This window comes from Plectropomus leopardus, chromosome 9, assembly GCF_026936395.1.
Source record: "Plectropomus leopardus strain MGB_pleo_1.0 chromosome 9, ASM2693639v1, whole genome shotgun sequence".
Taxonomy (NCBI): domain Eukaryota; kingdom Metazoa; phylum Chordata; class Actinopteri; order Perciformes; family Serranidae; genus Plectropomus; species Plectropomus leopardus.
In genome coordinates, this window is record NC_142184.1 from 37,524,663 (window position 1) to 37,543,952 (window position 19,290).

At 40.7% G+C, this 19,290-nt stretch overlaps 1 protein-coding gene and 1 pseudogene across 2 annotated transcripts; one reads left to right on the plus strand and one right to left on the minus strand.

The window, feature by feature from the left end:
• Window positions 1–93: 93 nt before the first annotated feature.
• On the minus strand, window positions 94–15,828 carry LOC121946832 (zinc finger protein PLAGL2-like). Of its 2 annotated transcripts, XM_088082682.1 has the most exons (3): window positions 15,696–15,821; window positions 14,244–14,289; window positions 94–8,766 (listed from the first exon to the last, which is right to left on the minus strand). In XM_088082682.1, the coding sequence occupies exon 3, from the start codon at window positions 8,319–8,321 to the stop codon at window positions 7,026–7,028; it is 1,296 nt and encodes a 431-aa protein (XP_087938808.1). In that variant the 5' UTR covers window positions 8,322–8,766; window positions 14,244–14,289; window positions 15,696–15,821; the 3' UTR covers window positions 94–7,025. The 2 variants fall into 2 exon arrangements, with proteins under 2 accessions (XP_087938808.1, XP_042347548.1); XM_042491614.2 differs by lacking the exon at window positions 14,244–14,289 and having other exon boundaries at window positions 15,696–15,828.
• On the plus strand, window positions 1,615–2,125 carry LOC148188798 (charged multivesicular body protein 4c-like; annotated as a pseudogene).
• Window positions 15,829–19,290: the final 3,462 nt, after the last annotated feature.

A 19,290-nucleotide genomic window follows, 5' to 3' on the forward strand; every position in this document is an offset into this window, starting at 1 on the left:
TATATTCTCCATCACTTGACCTGCTCGCTAGTCTGCTAAATTATAAGCCTTGCTGGCTTGTCAACTCCACTTTAGTAAAACACAGAAGGCAAGTTGAAATCTAAAGATTTGTTTATTTTGTATTACTTTATGTTCAGACAATCAGAAAATGACATCTTCTCTTTTCACCGTCTTCTAAGATCTATTTAGTGATAATACAAACACCTAATGCAAAACATATCTAAGTTAAAGGTGGTGAGGCCTGCATTGAAGTGGTTCTCAGAGCCCACCCTAAATGCAGGCAACACGACAGTACGGGATGAAAGGAAGCCCAGTTCCTGTGTCATCTACTCTGCACTGCCTCTTTCCATTCAGTCTGGAATGCTTCAGCTTCGTGTTGGTACACAGACACACTGTCCCATCCTCATATGTGCTGAGCTCTGCAGCAACAGCAGCAGACAAGTACTGGCTGAATAATGTCACATGTTCACAATTCAAGGCCCCAGAGTTGCAGGTTCACTTAAACCATTGCCCGTAGAACACTTTAGGGGACCCTTCTATTGGGCAAAAATTTGTTGCTGTCCCCCATCAACCTGATGTTTGTAAAGTCTGGTTTACACAGTATTTTTTGACCTATTTGAGAACTTTCTCATCTGGCACTCCTATAGACAGGGCAATAGCATGTCAGTGCCTTTTACAACCTTTACAAATGATCTGTTGGAAAAAAGATTCATATTATTGTTCTCTGATCCTCCACCTAAAGTAACCCAAGCAAGTCCAGGTGCCTACACTACAGCTCTTAGAATTACCATGACCAGGATGACTGAGAATCTTCACTAACAACACCTTGTGATATTGATCAACTGAGGTAATATTTAGCTTTGTGCTACATATAGCAATTCTGCAATTGATCAAGTACCAAAAAACCTACTGACACATGAATACGGGGTCTTTACGGGGCCTGAATGTGAAACTGCACAAAAAACTAAGCAAAACTACAAAAGAGAGAATATCAAAGCTGATTCTCCCTAAGCCAATGGAGTTCAGATTCCATATCAACCAGTGTCCACCCTGAAAGTTTTTGGCCAGTTTTTTGAGACTACGCGAACTAAAGACACTAAACACCTGCTAACATCTTGATATTTAATGCAATGAGAATGGAAATGATCAACACTCACACCAGGTCAAATAACTCTGCAGTAGTCACAGGTTTTTATCACCTCCGGCTCCCAACACCTGGGTGAACGCAGTAATTTCAGCTCCTTAATCGGCGAGATGCAATGATACGCCATCACTAATTACCGTCTGTGTACTCCAAAGCAGCTAAAACATTGTTCCAAATTAGTCTACACTGGGTTTGAAAGGGGGACTTAATAAGTAAGAGATAAATAACGAGAAGAAACCACTGAAGTTTTGAAAGATCTGTTCCTGCTGCTGTCTACTGTTTACCTGTTCTCCTGCCTATTTGTGACGTCGCACACACGGACACACCAACAAGACAACGCACAAACACACACAGGTCAGAGGCAGACTCGCTCTCCTGCAGTGAGTTCAGTGGCAGTGGGAATACAGCCAATCGCTCTCATTTAGCAGGTTTATCTGTGTTAAAAAACCTGCATGCACATGCTAATTTTGATGGGAAAGGGTTGTAAGCTGTTTAATGGAGGAGAAAAGGCACAAAATATGCCCTGCAAAAAAGAGGACATAGAAAAACTTCCAGAGAGAGAGAGAAATTGCTGATGACGAAGAAAGACTTTGAAGAGGAAGTTTGACCAGAGCTTCTGTTTGTCAAGAGAAACTGCAGAGAAAACAGAAGAGTGGCTCTGCAGGAGGCGAGAAGAAATTGGTACGAGAAACATCTCAAGGACACTGACTGTGCTGTCAAGGCCACGAGGCCTGCTCAAGTACGTCACTGAGGTAGACAATCTGACCCAAGACATGTCAGACAACCTCCACACATCTGTGGGCTTGGGAATTTGATAAGGATGAGCTGCTGGCAGAGCTGCAGAGGCTTGAGAAGAATCTGGATGAGTGTCTCTTTGAGAAGGACAGAACCGAGGGGACAGTCTCGTGTCCCAAAGTGTCCAGAACCAGCAGCATCGTTTACTTTCACTTTCACCCCACATCAGTTGTAGAGGGATGGTAAGCTCACCTCCTAGCCCTTTCATTTACTACCAGGGGCTGAAGTGGATCATCATTCGTTCTATGAATAGAACTGCCTGTGTAAAGTATGTCAGAGCCTTAACAGTGAGTACCCGCAGTACCAAAGTGTTGTCAGTACATTCCAACATGCAACTGTGAATCCCTTTTGACTGAGGCCCAGATCCATACAGAGTTAACATTCCAGACTGAAGAGGCAGAGACACTTGAACACAACTAATGCAGTGTGAACTGCCAGGCAAAGTGGTACTTGTTGCGCTAGACATCATTCTGCTGTGAGCTAACCTCAGTAAGAAACTACGGAGCTACAAAGTACATGTGCTTGTTCTGACAAAAAAAATACTCTACACAGACATTTTCTCTGCAGTTAGATGGACAGTCACCTGTCACTTCTCTGAGGTAGTAAACAAGTAGAAATATCATTAAAGGCAAGTATAGAGAACAATGTTTGACTCTGGAAAACACCACTAGGACCGGTGTGTACCCGGTCCTTCAAAGTTGAATTTTCAGCATACTCCCTTCTTCAACAGTGGTAAAATCTGCCTAACTGTTACAGGTTAAAACTATTTCTAATGATTTTTGCAGAAAGGTATATGACAAGGTAGAGGTAGAAAATTTGACCAAAGTATAGTGTCAACATCTGTCGCTAGATAAAAAGTTTAGATTCATAAAATCTACCTTTATAGTTTCAATCTAATGGCACAAGTAAGAGCCAAAATAACTAAAAGCAAATACAAATAAAAACAGAAACCCATTGTTCTGCATGTTTGAGGTACAGATCAAATTCATCCTTTTTTTTCTTTTTTTTAGAAATGTCATAAGTGCTAAAACCTAGTCAGGAGATTAGACACTCTTAGAGAGGCACAGCAGTAGTATTTTAAGACATTGGTGCAACACTTGGAGGCTGGTTACAATGCTCAGGAGAGAGGTCCTTCAACAATCAGTTCATGGAATTAAGGCAGAAAGGAGAGTATCATCTGATTATCTCTCTCTCTAAATATATTCTTTCCAATATCACATTAATCACTCCCAACATCAACATCCGACTGGAGGGCTCCTCCATCTCCACTTAATCAATGTCATGAGTGGAGTATCCTTTATTGGAAGGTTGCTGATTTGGTTCCATTATTCTGTTAAAGGAACCATGAATTGAGGGGGCGGGTGTCACCTTTTAGTCCTTATCATGTCAGATACTCTTGAGATCCAACACCATAGCCTTGTGGAAGAATGGGTGTCAATACCCACAGTGATACAGTGAACGCTAGGAAATAGGTACAAGTGCTCTTGAAGGCCTTTGAGGAATCAATGCTGCATTCTACTCAGAAATAAAATCAGAAAATCACAGCGAGCAGGTCAAAGTTACACCCTATTCATATTCAGTGATGTCGTTTGAAAATAACAAAACAGGTAAGACGGAGGGCTTTGACACTTCCTTTTGCCTGTTCACAAGTGCTGCTGGTCACATCATGTATGTAGGGTTGCCACCTTCCACCATGGAAAATATAGAAATTGGGATGACAGCTTGATGGCTTCTGTTTTACAAATATATGGATCTACATATTGCAAAGAGTATTTTTCCTGACCATTACAGGTGGTACGCACTCAAACAGCCAGCTGTGTGTATACCTACGATCACGTCTCATGTCAGGTCTCAGCTCATGTTCGCAAGTTGGAGGTAGTGTGGATCTGCAGTGCAGCAGTGAATCTGGCTGAGCTGGAGAATTCTTATTAGATAGATTATTAGATTAGATATTCTAACTGGCAATTTAGTGCTTGCAGCCACATAATATACACTTTCGGAAAGTCTAGTACATGTGAGAAAAATTTTTTTTTTTGTCGCAGCTGGCAGCAACCTGGCTCTGTGAGACTAAAAACAAGCTGACTGAAGGCTGAACACCACTGCTGCCTGCCTCTAATGATCCATCTTTTATTTGAGACACTGACAAGTCAAAGCATGTTTCCACCATTTATCATTAAAAAGAAGAGAATTCATTCTGCAACAGTGTAATTACTTAAATACTAGTAGCTTGGGCCATTACATTTTTTACCGATGTCCAGCTCGGACGCAGGTAGAGCATCTATTTCTCCACCACCTGTTGAAAAAGCAGCACTGAGAATATACAGATGGCCCCAAACTTCATGGTTGCGGTCTGTTATAAGCTCTTATATGAATACTGTAACAATATTAGTATTATATATAGGCAAATATAAAATGTCGACTTTAGGTCAGTACATATGATGAATGTATAAATTAAATATTCCAACCTCAGCTGGAATGCACTGTTACATTTGTACCACAACAGTGATTTCTTTCCATACTGGCTTTTTCATACTTTCTGGGGTCTAAGCATTTCAATTACTAGCTCACAGAAGTTTCTCCTTTTGGCCATATTTTGTGTCTCCATATGTTGTAAACTCTCAAGGCCAGGGCTCCAACGCCGAGAATACATTGGGGCATGATATGTAAATGACAGTGGTTTTCTGCACCCGCATTTATTAACAGCCCATCATTCGTACACTGTAATTGGCATGATGAGAATGTTTGATGAATCACACGCAAACCCTAACGTAGGATGATTTCTACACTAGCAGATGTCCACTGGGCATTATTGTTGACACCATATGATGTAAAATGTGTCAATGAACATCCACAGATTGTTTTCAGAGATGGGGAAACATTTTATCTATTGTCAAAACTCAACTGCACATGCTCCAACCACGTTTTTTTCTTTAAGTCACATATTAATCTTGCCCTGATCCAAGCCAACCCATTCAGGGATGCCAACAGGACTAATATCTATCTGTGCTTTTCTGTATTTTATGGGACAGGCAGCAACCCTGAGATTAGTGACCTGGTGAGCACAGTGTCTGCAAATGTCTATTTAAAAGGTCTCTGCTCATCTTTTTAGACTCAAGGGATTTAGGTGAACTACAGCTGCTGCACTGCTTTGTGATGCCTCGTTCAGACAGAGAGGAGTAAGGAGCATCCCGAGTGGGGTTGGGCATTGAAACCCGATGCTAATATGGCACCAGTTCTTATAAGATGAAGTACCTTCTGGACCAATTCATAATGCAAAATTCAGTCACTCGTCTCTGCTCTTATTGTTGTGACAGTCTCAGCCTCTTCTAAACAGATAATGGAGAAATGTCTGTCTGCTGAGTCTCTCCTGAGTTAGTGAGGAATTACAGATCCCAAATCAAAATTTATTTTGCTGTTAGTAGTCCTGTAACTGTTCTTTAATGATACGTTATTGCGGTTGTTTTTTTTTTGTTTGTTTGTTTTTTTTTAAATGAGGCAAATTTGTTAATAATGCTTTGTATTTATCTATATATTTAAGTGTACTTTAAACTGTAACATTTACTGTTACAATTTCAAGATTTAATCTGCCTTCACAATTATAAGAAAAAAGTTGTTTTTTAGTGTCATTAACAGTTTTTTTTTATTTTGAAAAAAAAATATTGGTTCAGGTGCCATTTAGGCATCAGTACCATTTTGAAAGTATTGTTTTTGCACCAGTATTGGTGAAAAAAAAGCAAGCAATACCCAATCTTAATCCTGGGAAGAAGAAACAAACGTGTTGTGACTGACAGCAATTAAAACGTCTGAATGAATTTCATATTGGTGCAACCACTGGCTGCAAATTGGCAGTTAACAGGTGCATGCAGTGTCTAAAAAATTCAAACTATTTAAATAATACAGAAAATCCGTTACATGGACCTAAAGAACATTTCTTGTAAGCAACACCTCTCTGTCTGAACAGGAACTACAGTGTCAAGTGTTCTGACCAACTTTTTTTGTAAAGAGGCTGACCCACAGGCAGCAGCGAAGCAGCAGTTTCCCACCTGGTGTGATTTGGCATGACTTCAACCTTTAAAGGCCTGCAATGTTGAAAATGAAACGCAAGTGCATTTTAATTTAATGATGCAAAGTAGTGATGCCTGACCAGTAGCTTTTTAGCATTAGAGTTTGTGTCACCATGCTGATATTACATCCTCAATGTGAAATTCTGGCCTGAAAAGCTGATCTGCTTTGATTTCTTCAATATAGAATTTCAGATTTCTCAAATGCATTTGCAGTTCAATTCCAGTAAGATTGTGTGATATTTTTGATTTTTTAGTTGTTTCGTTAACTGATAGCACATATGCAGTCTTGCTTGTTCACCAACTGTTAATGACTTTGCGCTAACAAGGGCTAACTCTGAATTCCACAGACATGGTTTAATTTACACTACTTGAAATAATGGTCATTTCCCATCTGCTGATATACTTGACATCAGTAGGTATAATGCCTGATGGCTGGATGGGAAGCTCTTTACTGCATATTTTAGTAAGTTAACCATCAGCTATATATACAGACAGTGGGGTTTGCATTCTCAACCTTTTCGTGCACATATTTACGACTCAAACTGAGCACATCCTGTGACAACTTTTCTCACTCTGTAAGGTTGTTCATGCTCTAATATTTCAAAAGAAGAAAATCTCAAGTCAGCTTCAGTTAGGAACGTGACATTCCCTAATGCAGTAGCATTTTCCATGAGAACCTAAAACTGGATGACTCAGCATTGTGCGGCACCTGTGACAAGCATGTTAAGTGCATCCACTGTTGGTAGCAGGTCTGACAAACACAAGTAGTACTCTACTTTGGTTGTAGTGAGACCTTACACATTTCCTCAAATGTTCAAGCTTCCTTTTTAAATAATGAGGTAATACTGATGAGGTGATCTGTTGTGTTCGACAAAAAGAAACTAAGAGTAGCATCATTAGCACTGACAGGCTAAAGTCACACATTTGTTTTACAATAAAGATGCTGTTCTCATGTTTTTTTCCCCCTTTTCATTAAAAAGCATGAGCACATGTGAAGGCAACATTTGTAGGGACAGAGCTGCTTACTGCTGAAAGGCCTGGTAGTAGTGAGGTAGGGAGCTGGAAGTGCTCATAGCAGGACTACTGTATGCCTGAGGTAGCTGGCTGTGGTTGTGTGCTCCAGGGCCCTGGTGTACATGAGCCTGTGGAGGCTGGAAAAAGGTGAAAGGCCCCGGAGCCTGGGAGGACAGCCCAGTGGTAGAGGCTGGAGGGGAGGTGGTGGTGGTAGTGGGTGGATAGCTCATCACTAGCCCTCCCATCCCCATGTGAGGGCTGTAGGGCGGCAGGCTGAAAGGCAAGAAGCCCAGCAGAGGCCCTAGGTCCATGTTAGTGGTGCAGGACAGCTCAGTTGAGGAGACAGCAGGGCTCCTGGACAGCAGGTGAGGGTCACCACCAACACCTACGCCTTCACCCGGTACCTCCCTCTGAGGGGAGGCAGAAGTAGAGGTAGAGGAGCTGACTGCACTCAGGTGAGGTGGGGGGGCACTCTGCAGGTCCAGCAGAAAACTGTCCACGTCGGTGCGAGGATATGAGGTAGATCCGTGCTGGTACCTGGTCATATTGCCGTAGGGCTGCTGTTGTGGAGCTGCCGGGGGCTGCAGGTGATGGTGGTGAGGGTGAGAAGATTGGGGGGGCATGTGGCGAGCCACACCTATACTGGAGGACAAAGAGCCCTGCATGAGGCCATGAGGGTGGCCCATCGCAGAGACAGGATTGGCCATGGGGTAAGAATTGTACATGTCCCTGGAGAAAGTCTCCATGGGCTCCTTGGAGACAGAGCCCATATCAGAGGCCACAGGCCGAGGCTCCTCCTTCACTGGGCACTGGGTGGCAGGGCTGGGTGTAGCTGCAGGAGTGCTGGGTGTACAGGGTGGCATCAACCCTGACTCCTGAGCATGGCTCTTCTTTAAATGCCGGGTCAGATGGTCTCTGCGACCAAAGCGTTGTGCACAGCGCGGGCACAGGAAGTCACGGCGCCCAGTGTGCACCACAGCGTGACGACGTACATCCTTACGGGTGTAAAAACGGCGGTCACAACGCTCACACGAGTATTTCCTTTCTCTCACTGGCACAGTAGCATTTGTGTTGCCATCTAATGGTGGAGGCCTGTCAATATGGCTGCCAAGGTGCTCCAGCAGGGAGGGCGCCCCCTCTGGACAGGGCAGGCCTGCTGCAGCACTGTGGGCTGCCACTAGGTGGCGTCTGTAACCCAGCTGGGTGTTGTACTGCTTCCCACACTCCTGGCAGTGGAAGAGTTGCCTGCTGGCTGGGTGGCTCTCCTGCAGCTGGCTCTTCAGATGGTCCTGCTGGTGAAACATGGTCTAACAGAGGGAACAGAGCTGGCTCTGTTGCTGCACAGGGACTCTGGCCAAGAGCCTGAGCAGACACAGACAAGACTCATGAGGATCCTCCAGAGAGCCGAGCATCAGCCTGCAGACCTCTGGTGGTTTTGTTAACTTAGAGTGCTAGAATTATTGCTAAGTGCTGTTTGTTGACTGTTGGATGGTCTCTTGTGGCAATGACTAGAGGTCTGTCCTGCCTTACTGGGGCAAGCCTGTGTCCAGCACTTGGTTTCTGTGACAGCAGCTGCCATAGCAACCCCAACAGGGCTGCGGTGATGAGGAGCTTTAAAAGCTCTGACTGGGTCTGTGTGTTTCCTGAGAAGAGCTCTTGTGCTGGTTCAGTCTATTTTAGTATTCAGCAGCCCTGAACTCCACAGTCACAGCAGATGAATCACAGAGGCAGCTCCACATCGTCACACACCTGCAAGACAGAAAAAAGTGTCACTTTGTGCAAATGATACCTTTTGGGTTAAACAGTCTAGTGCAGCAAGAGGCATGCTGGATGAGCCGACAGCTACAAAAAAGCAAAACAAAGTTTACATATTTTTCTCAATAGGTTTGTGTGGTCCAGAACACAGATATTCATTTTATTTGTCTGTTTACTATTTTCTTCCTTTAAACTCCTTTCAATATGTCTGTTTTTACTGCTCTTTGTAGCACGCAAGTCCTCTCAACACTTCTCACAGCCTTTCATTGTGCTTTTTAGTACCTCAAACATCATCTACATTTAGCTTCTGGTGTGATCACAAAAGATATGTCTTATTATCATTGCTTTTTAAATTTTTTATTATTTCCATTTGATCATATGTAAACACCAGCCAACACACACATTTATTTTTTTATGTTTTGGTCAGAAATATCCCAGCACATGCTACAACTGCTCAAGGTGTATTAGCTTGATGGTAAGTAGAATGGAGAATGATCATCATGCTTTTTTCAAAAAATGGGTTTCTAGCCACAATTCCACATCATGCCTCTTTAAGATATTTAACAAACCTTTATTGTCATAGTTTTTGAACCACCTTAAAGAAACGCAAAAACAGCAGGAGTCACGACCACACAAACACAATACACACCTCCAGACAAATTACATTCACATTACTAGCTAACTATGTGGTCAGTTCCAGTGTTTTTCATTCAGTATAATCAAGTCCAGGGGGGTTACCATATCTGATCACTGTCATGAAGGGTGTAGGTCACCTAATCCAGGGGGTCGGGGGGGTATTCTCAATACTTCCATATACTAGTCATCCAGTGCTGGGACGTCCTTAGAAATCCAAAATCTTAGAATACTCTTGATAGCTATATACTGTATATAATATTCCAATTAATTTAGTGTTATGACTGTTCCTTGAATTGTCAACTTCAGCTATGAGAAGAGATGACAGATGGAAATGAAGGATGTCAGTGGTCAAAGGAATACTTTGCTAACTTTCAACCAGGTTTGTATCAAAACAATGTATAGTATGTGTAGATGAACTGTGGTAAACTCCATCCCTCCATCCAACAAGTAGCTTACCATTAACTGTAATATAAGATCACCATTCCTCATTAAGTCAATCACCAGTGAAGCATTTATTGGTTTGATAAGGCAAGTAGCATTCTGGTGACTATACGTTTTCTACCTCATGAGCCAAAGCGTCTTTTTCTCTGTTTTCTCTGGTCATGTAATACAAAATTCAAAAGTATTTGTGTCTTTCTACAACAGAGGTGGCCTATTATTATCATATGATTCTGCCTCCTCATTCTGAAATCCAACATTTTGGCAGGTCCTTGTACACAGCACAGCAAGCAGAGTTTCCATGACTTCTTTTTGTACTTCTGCTCAGCAGCAGCCCTTGAAGGGTGAATAACTGATCTGTAGATCCGTTCACAGCTGATCAGATCACATTAGTGGATGTGGGCAGCTGTTTGCAGATGTTTGTAAGAGAAAGCATACTCTTTCACTTTCACTTTCAATGCGCTTGATACTCTACTGCACTGTCTCTGCCTCAAGTGTGCCATAAATAACCAAACTTCAAATATATTCCAATAGTACTCCTGTTGAACAGTCTAGCTCCACATATTTATTTGTGGAGGCGGATGATTTAGTTGTGGTGGCCCACCACAATTCAATGAGTGTGTGGCAAACCTTAAGCCGGTAAACAGTTAACTATCGAGAACATTTTTGGCCAGTTATGCATGTCGGTCTATAGGTTGATTTTTCCACAATTCAGTTTACTATACTGCGCACCCCTCGGGTCCGGTGGAAGCTAATGTACGGTGATCACGCCGCCATTTGGCAATTACTGCTTGTAATGCAATCCCAACAAACAGGTTTGCTGTGGAAACATGAGGCCAACACTCTTGATCTTCCCCTGGTCGACCCAGAAAATAATCAGCTCAGTTTGGAGCCGCAAACCCCCTTTAGCTTCTACTGTTAGCTCTGTTCGCTCCGTTACCAGTGTCAGCACAGCCAGTGGTGTTTACACTGTTAACAGTGCAAGAGGGCTTTTGCGGATCCCAATGACGCCTTGGTGTTGAAGAAGTGATTGAGACAAATCTCTTCTACTCACATACCCAAACACAGCCTTGGACAGCTAAAAGCTAATCGTGACTTTGCTTAAGAGGCAAACTGGTAAAAAAAAATATTCACCTCACTCTCATTGAAGAAGAATGTATCATCAACTTGTGTATGGTAAGTAACATTTATGCTAACTCTAGAGACGTTGGCAGATGTGTAAATGTTAATGTTACAGCCAACATATGGGTCTTGCTGACTTATGGCTGGATGGAATGATCAGTACTGAGAAATCCAAAACTTTTTTTCAGTCAGATTAAATTGATTTCCTGAATCAATACCATTTCAATTCTAAAGGTCCTGATTCAATTCAATTTCTAATTCAATCCTATGCGATATCAGTTCAGTTACAGTACCCATTTTATAGGTGAAACAAAGTCATTGTTGAGACGCAGACCTTTTCAGCTGCCTGTCTATCAGCTCCGCTAAATCTTTGCTAAATTTGGGTTTTTTTGTCTATTTTGCAGGTGTTGGTGGTGCTTTGTGTTGTTGTTGGGCGGTGGTGGCATGTAGCTGCAGGAAGAATAGGCTCACCAGTCTGTAAACTCTTCTCCTGCCAACTTCTAGCTGGCTACCAAGCCAGGTTGATGTTTTTAAATGTAAACATCATTGAAAATATGAAGAATGAGCATCACCTGAACTAGCATCCTGCTAGACATTGCACAGGTGTTGGAAAATAAACTAGATGACCTTAGTTTTCAACGGGTATCAGGAACTGTAATATCCTTTGATTCACTGACACTTGTCTAAAACCTGGACTGGGACTGGGAGATATGGACAAAAATTCATATATCTGTATTTTCACGGTGAATGGTGTTACCTAATATTATACAGCTCATGATTTTCTACGAAGTCGGACAGTGTTCAGTTCCAGTCAAAGCCACATTTGAGATGTCATAGGCACTTTTATGAAAACAAATTAATCAAAATAAGATGCAAAGACAGGATTTTTTTCACTGTTCGAAAATATACAGCTGCACAACATTTAAATGAAACATTATGTCAAATAAATAGCAAAGCTCTATGTTAACTTTATGCACATAGCAATGGAGCTACAGAGGTTGAAAGGTTAGCAGCACACGCCACCAAACTACCACATTAAAGTATCACGTAGGCCCAAATCCACTGTAGTTTGAAACAATTAAACATCTTGATGGGGGGAGTTTAAAGTCGTTTACCATGGTCTTGCAAATGAATTTGGTACTGGAAAATGTTATAAATATTTTTTATTTATTTTGGCAATCAATCTTATTTATGCATCAATAAAAGAGGCCAAAGGAGGACAGGAGTGGGGCGCACTTTGTCCATGTTATAGTTTATGTCCTGTATATGAAATGTCTTTGTTGGCACTGCATCATCTTAAACACACCTGTGCTTGCATCCAAGCCCTTCAACTACCAAGAAGAAAGCATTTTTATTTTTTTTGGCAATCTGACAAACTAGAAGAGTCTGGGAGAAAGGAAAAGGAGAAGGGCGTTTTACAGAGAAAAAGGACTGGTGCGTTGGTGGGAATGTGAGCTGCCGTCCCAGTCCTATTGTGGATCACTGATAACAGTGGGAACACTGCAGAGCTGCCATGTTCAGGAAGAGTGGACATACTGCCGTCTTGTTGGGCCCTGGATCTGCAGAGAGTTAAATCATTCCACAACCAGAAACCATGGATTACCAGAACCATCTGGAAAACATGGATAATTATAAAGCAGCAGCCAACGATGCAAAACGGACCGAATTACAGAGCACAAGTTATAGGAGCTGATGGGATCACAGTTCACTGGAGTTGTACCTTGTACAATTTCCATGTGACTTCTAAATCATTGATTGATTGATCATCGTTTTGCCCATCACAAGTAATTCTCAAGTCTTTGCACTCAAGTCCTGAGTCATAACCCAAGTCAAAACTGGCAAGGCGAGTCGAGTCCTAAGTCAAGGTTAATGAGTACCAAGAAGAGTCCTTAACCTTAAATTCTTGTGTCCTAAGCAAGTCACTACGCACCCTTCACCAAATGTAATGCTATTTTAACAATAGAATAATGAAATAAATGATTACGACTACTCCTTCGCTTGGGGCTGCATCTCCCTCCCCACCCAGAGAGGACAATAAAAAAAAAAAAAAAAAAGAAAAAAAAAACTTAAAATCTAAAACTAAATAAATTTAAAGCAGTTTTATATTAAAAATCTGTGTTTCTCAGACATTGTTTAACTCATCACAGATGAACAACTAGTCTGGCACCTGTTTGCTAACCTTTTTTTCACTGATAACTAAAAATCAGACGTTCAGGAGGTTTTTAACAAAAGCAAAATTATACAAAGAAGTCTCTTCATCTACAAAACAAACAGGCCACAGGTCTTATTTAGAAACACTGCGTACACACAATCCCTGCAGTGACCAAAACACATACACAGGACACCACTGTGACTGTCACGGACACTTTGCCTTCTCCACTCACGTCACCCAACACAACTTCACCTCCTGATCATAATGCAGGCCAAGATCGCCAGAACAAAACTTAAGGAAATTAATTGTGTTCATCTTTCAAACTTTAATCTTGAAATGACCTCCTAGGGTCAGGGATTCCACTGATTGACAACATGATTTTGGCAAGCTGTGAAACAATCAGTCTGACTGCTGACACTCGGCCGTTGCCGTGACTCACCGTGAGGAACCATTAATCAGCCGGCTCATCGACATTCATGTGCTTTGCATCAACCATGTACGGTTGAATGTGGCCTTGTAGATAGCGGGACATGAGGCTGATCCACGTGCAGACAATTTAAAGTTGATTTGGGATTTATAATTGGAAATTAAGCATAGACAGGGCTACACATGGTTTTATAAGTCTGAGTCATTTTTGGCACACAACTATTTCAGCCCTTGTCAGATATCTATGTATATTTATATCTATATCCATATATATGCAAATAAGTGTGCGATGTCATTAATATGCACATTGTGATATATTCAAAACTTATTCTCCTTGACTGAATTGTTTTTTATTTCAACTGTGTTTTAAGTTAGAAGACATCACGCTGTTAAGAAGAAACATCAGAGTCAATGTTTAATAAATGCATGATATTCTCAAAGGCAATGAGTTATCTTGGTTAATAATCGTTAAAAAACAGCGATTCAATATCAATAAAAATAGTCGTGAAAATTGCTGGCCCTAAGCAAGCAACCCTACTAGCTAGTGTGCTGATAAGTTTTCTATCTTATCTTGCCCTAGGATCCCAGAACATCACAACACATGATGTTCAACTTAGTCATGTGGGCTTCAATTCTTCTATCAAAAAGAAACTGAAGTTTGTGGATTTAACCAGAATGGGTGCAAAACAATACTCACTCAAGATTTTGCAGTGAACAGACCAGAGAACACACAACCCCTCTCCCTGAAATAAAGATGGCGGCAATCTTGTAATGTCATGTTGTAATATCAAGTTTTGATACACACATAATACTTTTTAGTAGACAGAGTAAATGTGGATTTGTCTCCACACATGGCATTTATTGACAAAAAGAAAAATACTGTATACCACTAAACTATTCCTACTACCTAAGTACGTTTGTGGAGTATTGCACTCTTTCCAAAAGCACCATACAACTGTATTAGTTTATTTTAGGGATGCACGATATCGGATTTTTTGCTGATATCTGATTTGCCGATAATCAATACCAATATCGTTCAAGTCTCTTCTATAGTGGAATTAACTTCATCTTCTGCATACTGTTATTGTAATGGCCTACCAGCAGATGGAGACATGAAATATAATACCTTTTAATGTACATAACATTCATTTATTGTGCAAAATAAGAAAAATACTTCTATATACTTTCAAGTCAATATTATTGTGCATCCCTAGTTTACTTGGTGTTTAAAGTACTATAATTCCCTTTATGACAAAGTTGTGATTTGGGACTGTAGAAACTAAATTGTTTTGATTGTCAAGATACAAACTAATGAAATTAATATGCTGCCAATTTCAAACTACTCACAAGTGTACATCCAGTATTAAGCTGTGCCATGAGCTGGACCACAGCTTCCATCAGTAACACTTACAGTAATACAGGTATCTATAATATTTCAGGTTAGTGATATCTGCATAGAGAAATGGCCCATTCCTCTTGTGTACTGCCACCACTTTCACTGAGATGGAGAGCTGAAATGCATTTGCGAGCAGTGGATGTTCTCCGTGTTATTATGCAGAAGCCGGAGAAAAGCAATGAAGGACGACTTTGAAGCCAGAGTAACGTGATGGGAGCTGGTAGTGCCATCTTGTGGGTGCTCAGCATGGAGCTATCATACTGCCTTAATACCGTCACCTTTTGCTTTCTCCTTGGTGTTAGGCTAACTGCCCAACTGCTTTCCCCCTAGAAACTAAAAGGCGAGGAGATAAACTTGTAACCGGGCTGATAGGAGCTATATTGAAACGGTCCAGTGTAAACGGGCAAGGTGGGACGGTGAGACGGGGTCGTCACACAGCGGAGCCACATTTCACTGCTAGCCCTGGCGGTGTGCACGAAATTCGGCGGTGAAGGAGAAACTCGGTTTAGCGCCTGGAGGTCTGACTGTGTGTTAAACTGGTTTTATGTCGAGGGAACACACAGGATACTGTTAATGTGGCTGTGATTCTAGTTAGGGAGATAGCCGAAGTAGCATGCTACTTTAAAACACAAAAGATGAGCGCTTCACTAAGTTGTATCGGAGTTTGTGTTGCGGGAGCTAACTCCTCTACATTTTACCGAGCGGCCTCAAACTCCAGCTCCGGTCAACAGATACGGTCACAACGCCACTTACCGACTGTGCCTCCGTCCAGCTCTCCGTCCAGCTTCCATTCCGTCTCCATCTGGACATTTTGGAAGAAGTTTTAGAGGTGTTTGTTAGAGTCCGGGCCTGGACTGCTGGGCGCCGCGCTGGAAGCCATGCATTCTGGGAGAGTGACGTCACACCCCGGGCTCGGGGGATATGTAGAGGGCTCTCTGGCCGGCACTAATTCTCTGGGTCAACTCCATATGGTCACCTCTTAAGTTTGAATCTTTTCTCCTGAAACTGAAAGCCTTTCTTAGATCCGTCAGCGTAATTAATAACAATAAAACTATCAAGCTTTGGGAAAATTATGCCTAAATCCTCTGACTAAATTCACTGTGTATTTGTATGTTTGTACATCTGTTTATTTTTCTTGTCATGTGTTTTGTTTGCTTTCTTGCTTTTAATTAATTTATTTTAATTCATTTATTTTCTTGTCTGGTTATTTGTCTATCTTTTTTTTCTCACTTGCATACTGCATTTTTACTTGAATATTTAAGATGTCATTCATTCATATGTTTGTATGTACCTTTTACCTGATGTTTTGTATGTGTTTGGATTGTCAGTACAAAAAAAAAAGAGGGCTTCCAAGCTAGCAAGTTTTGGTTCTAAAAATATTCTGAAAATGTAACAATGCAACCACTGAAAGTTTTAGAGCCATTTTCAGTGGCAAGTTTTTTTTTATGTTCTTAGAGTTTGGGCAACATTTTCTATAAACAGCATTTTATTTTTTCTTTTATGTTAATATATCACATTACATTACATTTTCATCTAAAAAAAGGGTCTGTAATCTCTGTTCGCAGTAACATTTTCTGAATGTTGCTTTGAAAATGGTCTTCCTTTGTCCTCATGTAACATTGTGGGAATGTTTTGTAAGAGTACATTCCATGATCTGTCACCTCTCAACATCACTAAAACATCCTCAGAATGTTGCAGTTAAAACATTGCATCTTTGTCAGCATTTAACCTAACAGGAACATTATTTGAAATGATAAACATTCTTAAAATGTTCTTTGGACATTAGATTAAAATGTTTTCTTTAAAACATTATTGCAACTTGTAGGTTATGTTAGCTAGTGTTGTTGGGACGTTCCCTGCTAGCTGGGTATCTGCCTCTGTATCCATCCCTCCCCTTATCCGTAAATGATTCAACATCTACAGAGGTCAATAGAATTTTTTTGGACTTCAAAGGGAAAAATAGATCACATTAGCTTAAAAATGTGTTCTTTTTGCTAGCAAAGCAGATGGAGCTCTCAAAGTCCTGGATTTCAGGGATACTGTCAACAACTTTCAGGTTAAGTGGTTAAAAGGAGGTCGCAAAATCCCTGATTCAGTTTGGTATTATATCCCAAATCACATTTTCAACAAAACTGTTCTTGTCTTTTGACATGTAATTATTTGCCTGATAAATTGCCTGTCTGATTAATTTCACCAACAAGCCCTTGTAGCTCTAAGGCTCTCCTTTGTCCACAATGTCTCTCAAAACTTTCTTCTGGAAAGACTGACGGATTAGAGACAAATCTTTATTCTTTACTAAATGATTCTGAAAAGGTATTAACCATATTCTTCAGCTCTGTGACGATTCTGGCAATATGAGTTCATATAAACAGTTTATGTCTGTGCACAGTTCTCCAATTCCTTTTAGAGAATTCAACTTCTTGACTTGTAACCATTCCAAATGCATTAAATCAGCTCATGAAAAATCGCTAAAGTTATGGTGATATTGACATAACACAGCCTTTGCTGTTGTTGGATGGAATTAAACTAACAGATATAAAGTAATAATAAACATTTTGTTCAGTCTTTTCAATGAAATATTAAAACTGTATCATTTTATACCATTTGTATTACGCTTTGTACTTAAATCTTTCAGATATATTATTTCTTACTTGTACCTGCTGTACCTTCTGTTGTTTGGTTTGCTCCATTTGTCAATTAATATATATATATGTGTGTGTGTTTTGTGTGTGTATATATATATATATATATATATATATATATATATATATATATATATATATATATATATATATATATATTGGTATTTCATTCAAGTCAAGTCAGTTTTATTTGTGAGGCCCATTATCACAAATCACAGTTTGCCTCAGAGGGCTTTCCAGCATACCACATCCCTCTGTCTTTGGACCCTCACAGCGGATACATTCATATATTGTAGTTTATGTATGTGACAATAATAGCCATATGTGTATAATAATAGTGGAGGTATGAGTAATAATAATGGCAGTAGTAATAAAAGTTGAGTAGGATCATGGCATCAGTGCAACCACAACCCACAATCCAGGTGCAGCCGTGATCCGAGAAATCTACCAGACAAGGGAGCAGAAGCCGAGTTAGTGACATGCAGTAATAGGACATGAGTGCAGATGAGGAAAGAGAGAGAATGAGAGAGGAGCTGTATCATAGGAAGTCCCCTGGCAGACGAGGCCTATATGAGCCTAACTAGGGGCTGGTCTAAGGCAAGGCTGAGCCAGCCCTAACTTTCAGCTTTATCAAAGAGGAAAGTCTTAAGTCTACTCTTAGATATGGAAACTTTGAAGATGGTTCCACAAAAGAGGAGCCTGACAGCTGAAGACACTGGCTCCCATTCTACTTTTGGAGACTTAAGGAACCACAAGTGACTCTGCATTCTCAGAGCTCAGAGTTCTGGAGTTGTAATAGGGAGCTCTGAGCTCTGTAAGATATGACAGAGCCTGACCATTCAGAGCTTTATAAGTGAGGAAAAATTTTAAATACCCATTTTAGAGGTGAAATAAAGTCATTGTTGAGACGCAGACCTTTTCAGCTGCCTGTCTATCAGCTTCGCTAAATCTTTGCTAAATTTGTGGTTTTTTGTCTATTTTGGTGCTTTGTGTTGTTGTTGTTGGGCGGTGGTGGCATGTAGCTGCAGGAAGAATAGGCTCACCAGTCTGTAAACTCTCCTCCTGCAAATTTTTACTAGTGCTGTCTCTGTACTATGCTGCACTCTAAATCCTGACTGAAAATCCTCAAATAAAGTATTATTTGAAGAAAGTCACAATGCTGATTAGAGACTACCTTCTCAGGGAATTTAGAGATAAAGGGGAGATTAGATATAGGTATATAATTTGATAAAAACTCTAGATCCAGAGTGTGTGTTTTTAGAGGAGGTTTAATTACAGGTACCTAGCCTGTTAATATAGACAAATTAATTATATCCAAAAACTGTTAGCTTAAGGTGAAACTTCCTTAAGCAGCCTAGGATGGGGTCTAAGAGACAGGTTGATTGGATGAGGAAATAGTTGAACTTAGTATGTGAAGGTCCATGGGAGAAAAAACAATCTATGTAAATTCCAAGCCTTACAGACGTATCTAAGGTTCCTGTGTTTGAGGTTAGGTCAGTTGAGGGCAGGAGGTGATAAATTTTTATCTCTAATAGTAAGAACTTTATAATTTGAAAAAAACAACAACATAAAGTTGTTACTGCTGAGGGCAAAAGCAATAGAAGGCTCTACAGAGCCTGCATATAGAAATGCAAGAAAATGTTCAGTGTCTTCCTCTCAAATTTAAAAATTAATTTTTGGGTGTCATATCCCGCACAACTGCAGAT

Bases quoted from the DNA above. Each gene is read 5' to 3' on its own strand.
- LOC121946832 (XM_042491614.2), bottom strand. From the start codon at position 8,321: ATGTTTCACCAGCAGGACCATCTGAAGAGCCAGCTGCAGGAGAGCCAC.